This window comes from Acanthaster planci, linkage group LG02, assembly GCF_054643075.1.
Source record: "Acanthaster planci isolate LZ-2023a linkage group LG02, COTS_SCS, whole genome shotgun sequence".
In the NCBI taxonomy this organism is placed as follows: domain Eukaryota; kingdom Metazoa; phylum Echinodermata; class Asteroidea; order Valvatida; family Acanthasteridae; genus Acanthaster; species Acanthaster planci.
In genome coordinates this window covers 27,968,304-27,982,249 of record NC_141778.1, presented here as the reverse complement: position 1 = coordinate 27,982,249, position 13,946 = coordinate 27,968,304, and the positions used below count along the sequence as shown (strand labels likewise).

General features: G+C 43.8%; 1 protein-coding gene across 8 annotated transcripts in view; it reads right to left on the bottom strand.

The window, feature by feature from the left end:
* The window catches only part of LOC110977157 (uncharacterized), a 167,315-nt gene that overhangs the window by 90,866 nt on the left and 62,503 nt on the right, over nucleotides 1–13,946 (bottom strand). For all 8 annotated transcript variants that reach the window (XR_015424342.1, XM_087132999.1, XM_087133005.1 and 5 more), the window contains one exon: nucleotides 10,813–10,858. Coding sequence is in view for 5 of the 8 variants with exons in the window: in XM_087132999.1 (XP_086989125.1) it covers nucleotides 10,813–10,858 (46 nt within the window). In the remaining 3 variants the exon portion in view is untranslated. The remainder of the gene's footprint in view (nucleotides 1–10,812; nucleotides 10,859–13,946) is intronic.

Below are 13,946 nucleotides of genomic sequence, written 5' to 3'. Positions count from 1 at the left end.
CACGCTCAGCTGAATCCCCATAAAAATGGGCAATTTTTCAAGTGTCTTATGAAGCTTTGGATATTAAATTGAACATCGCCAATGGTCAAATTACTGAACTAAAACTAAAGAAGCTGATTTAATTTAGCATGGACTGTAACTGACTACTTTGGCATCAAAAGTGGCATAATGGGTCAACCTCGTTCCAAAGCAATATTTAAGGAACACATGAACATAATACAAACGAGTTGGACCCTTGGTTGTATTATGGCTGGTTTGGTGGGATGGGATGCAGGCATAAAGGTTGGTCAGTTTCAATGGGTAAGAAATACGACACAAGCTACGACAATTATTCCCGTCTCAAAATTGGCTTTAAATAATATCACTGCCAAGACAGGCAACATAAAAACCAACACAAATATTCATGTAATGTTTTTAAATAACAGTTTGCTCTAAAATCTGGAAGGATTTCAAAGGTAGTCCTAAGGCTGACCTTCAATCTGAAGCCTTACGGCAATATCAGATGGGTTGGCATCACCGCATTCCGATCATGTGGCCAAACAAGCAAACCTGATGTCGAAGAAGCATACATCCAATGCTCAAGCAGCCAACAAGATGAAGGATGTCAACGTGTGGGATGCAATCTCTGGAGACATTTAATGTAAAACTTCTCTAGCTTGCAGCTTGGCAATGGTACCGGTAGATAGTCCAGGCCTCGCAGCCAGAGAGGAGAGTTGACATACAGATGGCTTTGTATACGGCTACTTTTGTTTCCAGGATCAGCAGGTCCCAGTAAATGAAGACACAGTCCCTGAAGTGTACGAAAGCACTGGAGGCACAACTGACCTGATGAATAATTTTGTCGTCGAGTTGGCAGGTGTTGGAGATAATGCTGCCCAATTGAGTGAATGAGGTGTTACATGTCCGTAACACATCGTTACCAAGTTGAAACGTTCAATCCATGAGGGTTGTAGTGGAAGGCCCCAGTGGTCAGGTGTTGTGCCCAAGAACATCATGCAGCAACATCATCTACACACTGTAATTTCAAGTGGAGCTGACGTTGGTGTGGGACTTTAGTCAGCGGAGACTGAACAGACCACCATCAAGATAGTATCCGATTGGAATTCCATCTTCAGGGTCAGGAATCTTCTTGAGGTGAGTGTGACCACCACAAGATACATGTAGATATTACATAGAACTGGGCCAGGTATTAGAGGTCATGCAAGCAGTCGTTTCAACATGGAACTGCTGGAGGAGAGCTGGGAATTTTGGGGGTCAGTCGAATCTTGTCATTATGCTCCAGAGGAGGTCTCTAATGACTACTGTCAAAAGTTTTCACAAGATCGATGAATGTAAAGCTGACTGGCTTCACACTAAGGAGACTGGCCACAAACACCATATCCATGGTGCTTTGATCGGCCCTGAATCTGCACTGTGTCTGAGGGAGAATGGAGTCTACAAAATGTTTCAAAGGCTAGAAAGCGTGATTCAGAAGAATATTTTGCCAATCACATCAAGTAGTGAGATTCCCTGGCTATTACTGCAGTCCCCTGTTTCCTGTATACTCAGTGCTTGTCCAAAAGCTGGCAAAAAATTCACAAGCTTTACTTGGGTGGGACTTGAACCCATGAATTTCTGCTTACTACTGCAGACATCTCTCCACCTAACCACCAAGCTTTACTGGGATGGGCTGGCTGATCATACAGTATGTAGTCATATGTAGAAGTGGGTACTGCAAATTACTTCAAGATGGATTTGGCTTCAGGGAGATTTTAATTTCAATAGGAGTTCAAGAGGAGTTCAGTGCTTTCATCCTACCAACACAGTCACTATATATAGACCTTTTTTTCCTGCTGGACCTATGATGTGTTGTGATGGTAATGAGTGCATAGTATTGTGATGGTAATCTACCTATTCAACATAAACTAGTCAAGCATGTGCCATTCGCATGTGCGCTTGCATGTGGTTGAAACTGCCTGTAGAAATATATGCAATCAGAGTGGCCAAGGCAGTCCATGCATGGCGGTATTGTTTACAAACAGTCACGTGGTTGAAAAAGGTCTATACAGAGTAGCACCGTTCCCTAGAGGTCGGTAGAGTGAGGGCGCACTGCATAAAGAAGAGAAGTGTGTGGTTAGAAATTGTAAGAGGAAAGGAGCTACAACGAAGACTCAGCAGACAAAAGAGTTGTTATGTAGATCCAGTCCTGGTCAGTCCCAATGAGGAGCCCCTTGGCATCAATGTGGCTGATGTCAGGACCGTCGTACCATGGGAGCAGGACATCAGTGGCTCAGCTTCCTGGTTCTACCCAAGTAGGGGCCTACCATTTGAGAGTTCTTACTTGACACCATAGCTTCTCATCTGAATTTCTAGCATATTTGGTTATGTCGGGAACAAATATATCAGGAGGGTGAAAGGAAGCTGACTGGATTTTTGGTGAGGAAACCCAGGGCTGGATCGGCGCATACGCTGTAGGGTTCCCATCTGATGTGGCCATCAATGATGGAGATAGTGATTTCAGTTCGCTGCCCCAGTGTGAATTGGTAAATGCCAGTAGGAAGGCCAACTTCACTGATATGTGTGGTAATGAGGACTCACTGAGGGGGTTGAATGGAGCTGGAAAATGGCTGTTAAAAGTCCCAGGAAGGAACCAATTGTTTCATAAGGGTATGCTCCACAAAGATTCCTTGGAATTGTCATTGTCTGATAGAGTTGAATTATCAGGAAAGCCTTCATGAATAGCTGCAATGGCAGACCAGTAGTTACAGACGATCACCACTTGTAGGCCTGATTTAAATAGGTACATGAAGAAATCAGCCACCGCAATGTTGTATTCTGCTGTAGATGCTGCATGTGGATTCGCATTGATCAGCTTAGTCAGAAAGTCCTACTGATTGGAACGATCGTTTGACAGTGGCCAGTGAGTCAGGTGTAGGGACGCTGGTTGAAAGTAGATTTTGCCCGACTTCAGCTGATAGAGGAGGTCCGGCCTGAGGGGCAGGATGAGTGGTGTCTGAACAAGCAGTATGGTTAGGCGAGGGAACCAAGGTTGGCGTGGTCAGAACGAGACGACGAGAAGTACTCAGCAAAGCTCCTGCTTGATTTTGGAGGGCACTGTCGGGATTACATGTAGGAGTATCAGCGAAAAAATGTAGACCAGCATTTGCTGCCCAAGCCTGTGGGTAATGAAATCTGGTGCAGAACACCAGTAGCTGAGCTTTCCCCACTGATGCAAAAAGGTTGATGTTTTGTTTTTCGACTGCAAAGATCTGTTCCACCATGCCGTGGTGCAGTGTCCACTCCGCTTGTTGTATCTTTCCCTGAGAGAAGGCATCTGAAATCGAGTTGTCAACTCCTGGGATGTGGGTCACTCAGAGTTTGATACATTGGTCTTGCATCCACAGGAACAGCTGTCTGGTCAGGAGGCAAAGTCAAGGAGAATGAGTGCTTCCCTGACGGTTTATACAGGACATTACTGTGGAGTTGTCCGAGCATATCAGACCAGGCGTGCAACTTGGACTTTGACAAAAAACGAGGAAATTCAAATTTATACAAGACTTTGTACAGTGTTTTTCAATTTTTGTGGCATACATGTAAGTGTAAAGTGAAAAATACGGAAATCAGGTTATCCGAGGAAATGATGCATGCCGGCAAGAAACATTTGCCCTTGATGCTCAAGCAAACACATCACAGTGCGCTGAATGCCAACTAGAGTTCTAGAACACTGCCACACTGCTCCCAAGTTCCTGATGCCTAGAGCTGGGGTAGAGAGGCTCTCCATCCATGGGATGCGTCTGTAGTTATTGTTACCTCTAGGTTTGCCCATGGGAAGGTGATCCCCTGGAAGAGGTGTCTTCTCGTCAGCCACCACTGGAGGTAGAGGCGGATGAGGTCTGTAATGGGAACAGGTAGATTGCTTGGGTCCCACTTGAGGCGGAGGAGCACTAGTAGATATATTTGTAGTGGTCTAATGTATAGGTGGCAAAGGGAAACCAGGTCCACTATGCTGGCCATCAGCCTGAAGAGGTGTAGCTAAGCTCAGGCAGGGGTAGACTGTCTGGAGAAGATGCTCACACATTCTATAAGGTGTTTGATGCGATCACTTGTGGGTAAGAATACACCTTGTCGCAGGTTGAGGACCACTCCTAGGTATTTTGGGTGTGAAGTACATGTAGGGTTCGGCCTTGATTTCTCGTGACTGATTAGGAACCCCAAATGGTTTATGAGTTCCTAGGTGAAGCTGGTAGAAGCCGCTGTCTTGTCGCAGGTTCTGCTGACAATGAACTAATCATCTAAATATTGGAACAAAATGAGTGGCGACGATTTTGGCTACTTGGGTAAAGACCCTCAGTGACGTGGAGACGCCAAAAGGAAGGGCCATCAACTGAAACAAGTTCATGGGCATCTATCGAAGATACCCCAGAAGGATTGGAAGAGACTGGGTTACAGTCCAAAGCATCTCCATGCAGAATTTTTTCCAGTGGATAAACTCATTCAGTTTGATTATGGACCTCTGTTTGCCGGGTTCCTTCTTTGGAGCGAGATGAAAAATGTGGAGATAAAACCCTTGTTCCCGCGCAACATGGTAACAGGGCGGATGGCTTACTTCTGAAGGAGAGCATCTACCTCAGACTCCAGTACCTCTCATTTGTTTCTCTCAGGAGGGATTAGAATCAGGCGAAGGAGCGGAGGGTGAATTCGAGGGAGTAACAATGCAGGACTGTTGCAAGCATGCAAATATTCTATGTGATGTCTCTCCATAACCCTGCAAAAGATTGCAGATGGCCCCCAACAGGTTCAAGATCAAAGGTCGCAGGAAAATCTGTGTGGTCATTGGCACCAGCCCCTGAATAGACTGGGGTAGCATCGGCCGGTCATTCTTCCCTGACATGGTGGTGGAGGAAGGGTTGGTGGTGGAGGAGGGGGTGGTTTGCAAAGGCTAAGCTTGTAGATGGTGTTGATTCACTTTGCCTCTGTTTCCAGTTTCCATGATTTTCCCAACAAAAAGGTCCTTGCCGTGAAGGCAGGAGATCTTGAAGTTTTGACTTGACTCCATCGTTGGGGAATAATCATGGCATTGAGCGCACTGGATCCTTGCGCAGATTTAGCCATTGCAGAGATCAATGTGAACTGTTTGAATACAGTGTTGATGTTCTCATCAAGAACCAGGAGTGCAAAGGCTGTTAAATCTGGAGTGACGAGCGAGTCTTCCTCACAGGAATGCACCAGGGACTCTGATAGAAGTAACAGGAAAGCAGTGCAGTAGAGACCATGCCACGAGGCTCTATCAAGCTTGGACAGGATAAGTTGAGGAAAGCCTTGTCCTTGAGTGGGTTTTTCGGCAGAGGTGTGGGCTTCGGCTCGAGGCAGCTGACTATTGGACTATTTCTACTTTAAGTTGACAGGTGACCTTCATTGACACCCGAGTATTTCAGCCAGGCCAGCAGCCTTGTAAACAGAGCCCAGATTGTGCGGGGTTGTATAACTGTCTTTTGTTCACGAACCTGGCTTAGTGCACTGCTGACCTCTTTTCAATAGGGGCCAGATTAGCGTGTAGCGGTGCTGTGTGGCTTATCGCTGCGGTGGTGGAGCGCTTTTGTCCCCGGTGGTAATCCGCTCGCTCTCAATGCCCCAAACCCTGGTATACAGTTTCAAAAGAAGGCTGGATTATCACCACTTTTGAGAGTGAAAAATGTTGGTAATGCCCAGCAGCCTGGTCTTTTGTTCAGAGTACGGTCTTTTGTTACAGGGCCCTCTTTCCTTTGTCCGAGTTCGGAGACCCCGGCCACCCATATAAACCATACGTCTCCGATCCCGGAGTCCCCAGCAGGAAGTGGTTAATTATTATTCCTGCCCCCTAGCAAGATTTGATATGGCCTCGAATCATGCATAGCCCAGCAAAGGTCACATGCCATTGGCATGCTCATTTAACAATGACAAAAATTTAATGCCTGCTAGGCATGTATGGATTATCCCACTTTGCATAATTTCAAGGGATGAGGTCCATTATGCCCGCCAAAAAACCTTAATACTGCTGTGTGTATGGTTTGCTTGTGATGACACTTATGCATCATGCTAGCTGTGCGCACCTTTGGGCTTCATGTGGCCACGGTTGCTGAATGGTAGGCTGGTCAGAAGAGGAACAGGAGGAGGGTGAACAACAAAAATGTACCAAAAACCTACATACCATACGTACATCTAGACTACATGTACATAGGTAATGCAGAAAGTCCATACATACCCGTTTGTACAGCTTTGTGGGGAACGTTTTCAGCCAGGCATGTAAACATACTGCACTCACAGAAAACCAATGTTGTCTTTCACTGTGTTTGCATATTTTTATCTCGAATGAGTCGTGTTGAACAATGGAGGAATAAGAGATTGCCATTATACATGGACATGTACAGATTTAGATAGCATGCTTTTTATGATTACATGTGGGTAAAGCTATTTCCACAAAAAAGCGTATCATTTTTGTCCATAAAATAGAAGGTGATACCTGAGATGAAAAGTGACAAGTGACAGGTTCATTCCAGTACATGATTAATTGTACAATCACAAGTTAAAAAAGAAAACTTTTCCAATTCATCTGAGAGGGTACACTCAAGTACACATGATGCCCAGAGACTTAATCAGAATCAGAAAACTTGAAAATTGTATATTTAATCAGAGTTTGCTTTCATTACAATTTCAGATGCCCCCTTTTAAAGTATGGAACAGGCTCGCAGACGTTGCACAGCTCCATCCTGTCCAGACAAGTCAAAGTATCCCCTGAATGGATAGCCCACTCCTTGCTTCAAGGGATGTGGTTTTTCCACAGGCCTTGACATCACTGTTGTGTACAATATGCCCTGGAACTGTATTGTTTGTCTGCATTACAAAACTGCCAGTATCAGCTTCCTGAAAAGAACGCTGCATTGCATGGGTCTCTAGAACATAAAAGCCATGGTCAAGGCTGTGTATGACTGAACATATTTACAACAATTTTTTTAATGTATTTGGATCAAAACTACCATCAAATGGAAGCTCTTTGTTCACTCTTTGTTCAGGTGCAAATGATCAATTTCTTCACATCTAAATATATGAAAATGATAGAAAATCATGTAACTGCACAGCACTATGGCGAATCCCTAAATACACATTTTTCACCCCAAAGAGAGAACCATTCAATCTTTTGACCCCAAACTTGACGTATGATGTTGGAGACTGACTTCGGGTTATTCCTGACAATTTTAACACAATTGATGAATTTTTACAAACCCAAATACAGGAAAATGATAAAAAATCATGTAACTTGTCGGAACTATGGCAAATCCCTAAATACACATTTTTCACCCTAAAAATTAAACCGTTCAATCTTTTGACCCCAAACTTGACGTATGATGTCGGAGACTGATGTCACGTTATTCCTGAAAATTTCAACCCAAATGATCAATTTTTACACATCCAAATATAGGAAAATGATAGAAAATCATGTAACTGCACAACACTACGGCACATCCCTAAATACACATTTTTCACCCCAAAGAGAGAACCATTCAATCTTTTGACCCCAAACTTGACGTATGATGTCGGAGACTGATTTCAGGTTATTCCTGAAAATTTCAACCCAAATGAGCAATTTTTACACATCCAAATATTTAAAAATGATAAAAAATCATGTAACTGCTCGAAACTATGGCAAATCCCTAAATACACATTTCTGGTTGTGAAGTCATCGAAACAAATCGGGACTGCTGAAGGCCCGGTCGAGGGCAAGGTTGTAGCCCTTACCACTTAGGTCGTTCACCAGGTCCATCACCACTTGTGTAGTTGCTGGGAGGTCTCCTCTACTTTGGCCGGTGTAGATTTTGAAGTTGTAGCAGTACCCGGCAGCACTCCCGGTGCTCTGGCACAACTTGTACATCTTGATGCTGAAGCGGGCCCTCTTTCTGGGGTTGTAGGTAGCGAAGCGGAGACGCCCGTAAAACTTCAGCAGGGAGTCGTCGACGGAAATGTCCCGTTGAGGAACATAGACAGTGGCAAACTTCTGAGCAAGATGGTCGACGACTGGGCGCACTTTGAAGAGGCGGTCGGTGCAGTCATCTGGCATGGCGGTGTTATCGTTGAAGTGCAGGGACTGCAGGATGGCAAGGAAGCGATCTCGGGGCATGACGGACGGGAATAGGCTCATCTTCAGTAGTGGGTCGGTGGACCAGAAGCTATGAAGGGTGGGGTGCTTCGCAATGCCTGTCATTATGCAAAGGCCCAGAAAGGCCTTCAGTTCTCTAGTGTTCAGATCAGTCCATGATCGCATGTGCGCCGATGTCGTAGCGGGCCTCTGCACAGCATACCGGTTGCTCTCTTGCACTATCTTGTTGTAGAGAACGTCGTCAAAAAACAGTTCAAAGGCTTCACTGCAGGTCGAGCTGCAATGCAGGCGGGGGTCGACGGCACCACCATTACCGGTGAAGCCGTACTTCAGCGGTGTACTGTCTTCATCTGTCCACTGGAACGGTGCGGCACTGCTGCTGGTCGACGCGGCGGTCTGTGTACCGGACTGTCTCTTGCGCTTGGCATATACCGCCAAGGGTACATCACTGTCAATTTCTGTTCTTGACTGTACTTGAGCAGGTGACGGCGGTGATGAAAAAGACGAAGAAACTTCGTCTGAACTCAGATAAAACTCGCTTTCGCTGGAAGAACTGGACTCTCCGGATATAACTTCAGCCATGTTGTCTGTACTCTAAAAAACACGATACCCAATATGAATGCACGCGAACACTGCACGGCGTTTTTATTCTCAAGCAGTGAGGGCTGTGCCCTGTCAGTCAACGTGGCAAGGGCCAGCAGCGCCCGGGCCGGGTCATTCATGGGGCACAGGTGCATAATGAGCCCGCGCTTTGTCTTCGGTGCAGTGCAGCGATAATCCCCTGCGAGCGCCCGGCCGCGCGAACAAATGCGCTCTGCTAAACAATACACGGATTACCTCCGCTAATTGCAGCGCTCTGCGCTGAAAGAATACAGGGATTGATTGGCAGGGCCCAGCAGCTCTCAGGAGCTCGTACTTTTATTCAAGGCTTTGATAAGTTCGGTCACCCTGGCTATAAAATAAGTTCGGTCACCCCGGCTATAAAAGAAGTTTGGTCACCCCGGCTATAAAAAAGTCACAATTCACCGGCCGATGATGGCCTAAACTTTTTAACTGACAGCCCCAAACTTTTTTAAGAAACGCCCAGCAACTTTTTTTTTTATAGTAAAGTTCCGATCTCGGAGTCCTCAGCCCCAAATATAAGGCCTATGGCTCCGTTACCGGAGCCCCCGGCACGCAGTGGTTAAACGTGGCATGCACATTTCTACATGTATGTGTATTAAGTGAAAATTGAAGTGATGTCATCATGATGTCACTGACTGTAATCTAATATTTTGTAAAAGTCACCCCGGCTATTCAAAGACTTATATCTAAAGAAGAACTTATACACATGATTGGGTTTAAACTTGACATGCACATACAGAGACGTTTAAAAGATGAAAACTGAATTGACATAATTTTGGATGTGATAGATTTTGAAAATTTAACATTTTTCTTTGAATGGTGTGCATTTTATAATGGTACATGTAGTATGAGAACCAGGTACCCAATTCCCATAATGGGTAGGTACATATGTACATGGGTACCTATAATTATCAAAATAACAGAAACACAGTAGTTGAGTAATCTCCACCCATCCCACCAACTATAGTGCCAAGCTGCTGGATCAAGCGCTGCATTCGTAAGTTCATTTTTCCTGAATTTTCAAGTTCGAAAGAAAATAAAGCAAATTCTCAACAACTTGAAACTCAGGGGAGTAGCTAAAAAAAGATAACCTTATCCGAACTTCAAGCTAAGAAATGTTCCCAGTTGATGGACTTGCATGATGGACTTGATAATTATAGGTAACGTTGATTTCGATGTCATGTGTAGACACACATGACATCGAAATCAACGTTTGTTTTGTACAAGTTTATTTTCCTTCTCTTTGTAAATTTTCCTTCTCTTTGTAAATTCTAATGATGTAGAGTAGGCTCACATAGGGTTGCTCATGGGTTTTTCTAAGATTTTATGTTGTTGTTCCTTAAAAGTTTCTTTCTACTGATAGACAAAGCAATAAACCACTTCAACGTTATACACCTTTGTGTGCCAAAACTTTTGCATCATTTGGTCTATTGTCTCTACAGCACTATGCACAGCAGGTTGTTAGGGTTTCTTTCACGTGGGTTTTCCTATGTGCAGTCAAAATGACCTTTCTTTCTGTGGCTGCCACAGAGTCAATGATTGGACTGCCTGCACGTGGACTACAATTGCATCCCTGGTAGTGATCAGGCTAGCTTGAAAGCCAGGACTTCTTGTGGTTATGAATTGGTTTGTTCACAGTATCATACAAGTCATCCTAGAGGGAAAAGACCGAAGTGCACTAGGCAGAGCCAACCACCCTAGGCCTACCCTAGGCATGTGCAGCGTATCATGACTGGTTCTTTTACTTTATGATCTAGACATTGGGATATTGTCAGTAAATGGCCTCAAAATATATCTTACTCAGATTTTTCAACAATCTATCTGCAAGTAAGCAAAAGAAGACGGCACTTGCCTTTCTGGTATGTTATGATGACATTTACAGGGGTCAGTTTCAGGTAATAAAAATGATAAAATGGAACTGGGTACATGTACCTGTAAGAAGTAGTTGGGATGCGGGTGCCTTGGTACACATACTTGGCATGGTCCTAGTACACCGGTATATATTAAATTTCCCCCTTTTACACATGTACATTGTAGGGCCTCAAAAAAGCTACAGTAGTTTCAATTGCAGTTCTTACCTTCACTGTCTTTGAACTTCTTTACAGCAACTATCTGACCGCTTTCCTGTAAAGAACATCCAAAGGGGAAAAAATGAAGTGTAGGGCAACTAAGAAGCATCTTAACTTTAGGATAATTACATTTATAAATCAGTTTTATTTTCAAAAGGTAGTGGTGGCAGGAATAGAGTGCGAAACCATGAGAAATCACCAATTTTTTCCCTAAGTCATCAGTAAAGGAAAAATTCAAAAGAGAGAATGGATAATGGGAGGTGTAAAAATCACTTGGTTCTCAGGGTATCATATTTAGTGTTTACATTGTTGTATTACGGTACCCAGTCTATGTTTAGATGTGCCACACATCCATGAAGTACAGGTAGGGTACATGTACTGGTGCATGTCGTTCATTTCCAGGGAAGTTTACATTGTTGACATTTCAAGATAACATTGCACATTGATTTGCTTTTACTTAGCTACATGTATGAAACGCAAGGACCCATTTTATAACATAATATAAAATGTAATGTTCCACTGTCCTCTCAGCTTAGGATGACTACCAGCAAGTGTGTACAAAGCTGCACATACACAGAGTGGGACAGTTTATGGGAAAATATTCAAGCAGATAGAAGATATTGAGAGTGCATTGCTTAGGAGGCATACTTAACCAGTTGATGTCGGATTTTCTTACCTGAAAATGCTGCTGGGGAGGGGATTTTTTTCAACAAATTCTTTAACCTTGCAATTTATTTATGATGCCCATAACATATGCAGGGAGGCACAGCTCTTGAGTTTAGGCATCAGTATTTTCATTCTTTTCCCAGTTTTTTTCAACCAGCTGGTAAAAATTCAGCTGGTTCAGGTCCTTAGCATACATGTACCGGGCACAGTTTGTGACTGCATCCCTTGTTACATCAGTAACTTTTATTGCCCTTTATTTCACAATACAACAGATAAAGTCATATTATTCTACAAAGATGAAGCACACAACTACAAGAACCTAGCAAGATTTAGTGTCAATTTAGAATCCCCATGCAGGGAAAAAAGATGTTTATTTTCACTGATGTAACAAGGGACGCCGTCATAAACTGTGCTCGAACTTCGTGGAATGACCCATATAGGCACCATCCATGGCAATATGTGGTTTTTGCCAGTTGGTTCGATACAAAGGAGTTGCTAGTTGGGATTTTCTAACCTTATCTCTTTTGTAAGTGTAGTTTCGCTCCCTAGCAAATCCACTTACCCAAACAAAGGAGGACTTTATTCCCTTTACCTTTTTTGTGTACGGTGTGCATCCCAAATTCAATTCAATTACTCAAAAGAGGCATTACCATTTTATTTTTGGTTGGGAGGTGGGTCCAGGATTAGGATTGTCCTCTGCACTTTGACCCAACCAAGCACAACGCGTTAATAGTCAACCAAGGATAAGAAAAAAGAATTCTTAAATGAGTGTAAACATCTTCCATGGAATAAATAAGGAAAATTGTGTGTGTTTACAGGTCATCCACTGTCAAGTGGTTAACAGGGCCTCCATTGTATTCTGCATGAAGGTATTTAGACGACATGTAAGTACATGTACATGAACACATGTAAGAGTAATGACTTACCACGGGATAACACATTTCAACACATTTCATGAATTTTTCCCCCACCTTTTTTCAGAGCGATGTGGAAGGGCTGCGTAGCATCTTGATCAGAATAATAACAAGAATGCATGTAATATAAAATCAGTGCTCTGGAATATATGATTGCCAAGCTTTTGGTAACGGAGTACATGTACTTCTTCAGGGCAAGAAGATTCGGTTCTGAATGAACACAGAAGTTCAAAAATGACAGGCTGCTCCAGTTCCTTACTCTGTGCATCAGATGGCACTTTCTGCAGGATGCAGACGCTTATGTCACCTCGAGTACATGTTATGTTGCGGCATGTAAAAGTGCTGTGCAACAGTGAGACCAGGTGTTTGTTGGCACACACTGCGCAAGTGTTCCGTGAAGCGGTCACCAAGGCGACGCTTGGTCTCTCCAATGTACAGTTTACCACAGCGATAACATATAATGCGATAAACCACATTACTTGTAATGAATGTATGATCCCCGACTATTCTGTAGCTACCGTGAGGGCTGACGACCGACAGGCTGTTAACTATGTACAAGCAGGTGTTACATCTGAGGTGCTGACAAGGGGAATTGCTGCCTGCTTTTGACGGCGAGACAGAATCTAGCCGGGAATGTACAACCATGTACCTGACAGAACAATCGCGCCTAAATGCACAAATCGGGGTTCGGTGAAAATGGAAGCTGTGGCCGCATCATTTCAGAGTGTACAAAACTATTTGAGAGTTTGTCATTGACCTACACATGATCTACCTATATGTACCTGCATCTCTGTAGATTCAGAGTGGAGCCAGGCATATTTGCTGCACATGTTGAAAATATTTTGTGTAAAAATTAGAGCCAAATCAAATACAAAGACCCATGAGATCAAGCATACAGAATAATGGACATGCATGTACATGTCAATTACACTACTGCTCAGAAATATAGGACCTTTTCGCGATCGATTTAGGGACGGCATCAAAAATAAGTTTACCGTTTGCACGCGTGCGAATGCCAGGAATGCATTCTTTTGTTCGAGCCACCTCAGATGGCACGCAAGGGAACAGGCCCTCCCATTCCCATTTCCCAACAAAAGGCCCGTCACGGTCTGTGCACACAGCAAGACGTCTAGGGCGCAATAGTGGCACAAAACGTATCCAGAGAATGGTATACGCTTACTGACACTTGTCCATTGGTGTGAAATAAAATTCTTGGCAAACACCGAACAGCGGGATAGTGAAAGGTTTGGCCAATATTCTAGGTAACACATTCCTTTTAATTCTCAGAAGCAAAACACTGTCAGTTAAGCGCAAAACCATCGGGGCCTCTTATTAACAAAAAGACACACTGTATAAAGTTATGGAATACAAACACCCGCTGGGTCTTAGCTGGAGGGATTTTATTCGGCATATGAGGCCTGCCTAGCCAACTTAAAAAAAGTTAACACTTGTGACGTCAGATTAGAATTGGGGTAGGATTATTGCCCGGCCGATGGAATTATTTTTTCAGTGCCTCTATCAGACAGCATAAACAGCCTTTTTAACAAAAAATCCTCAACAATT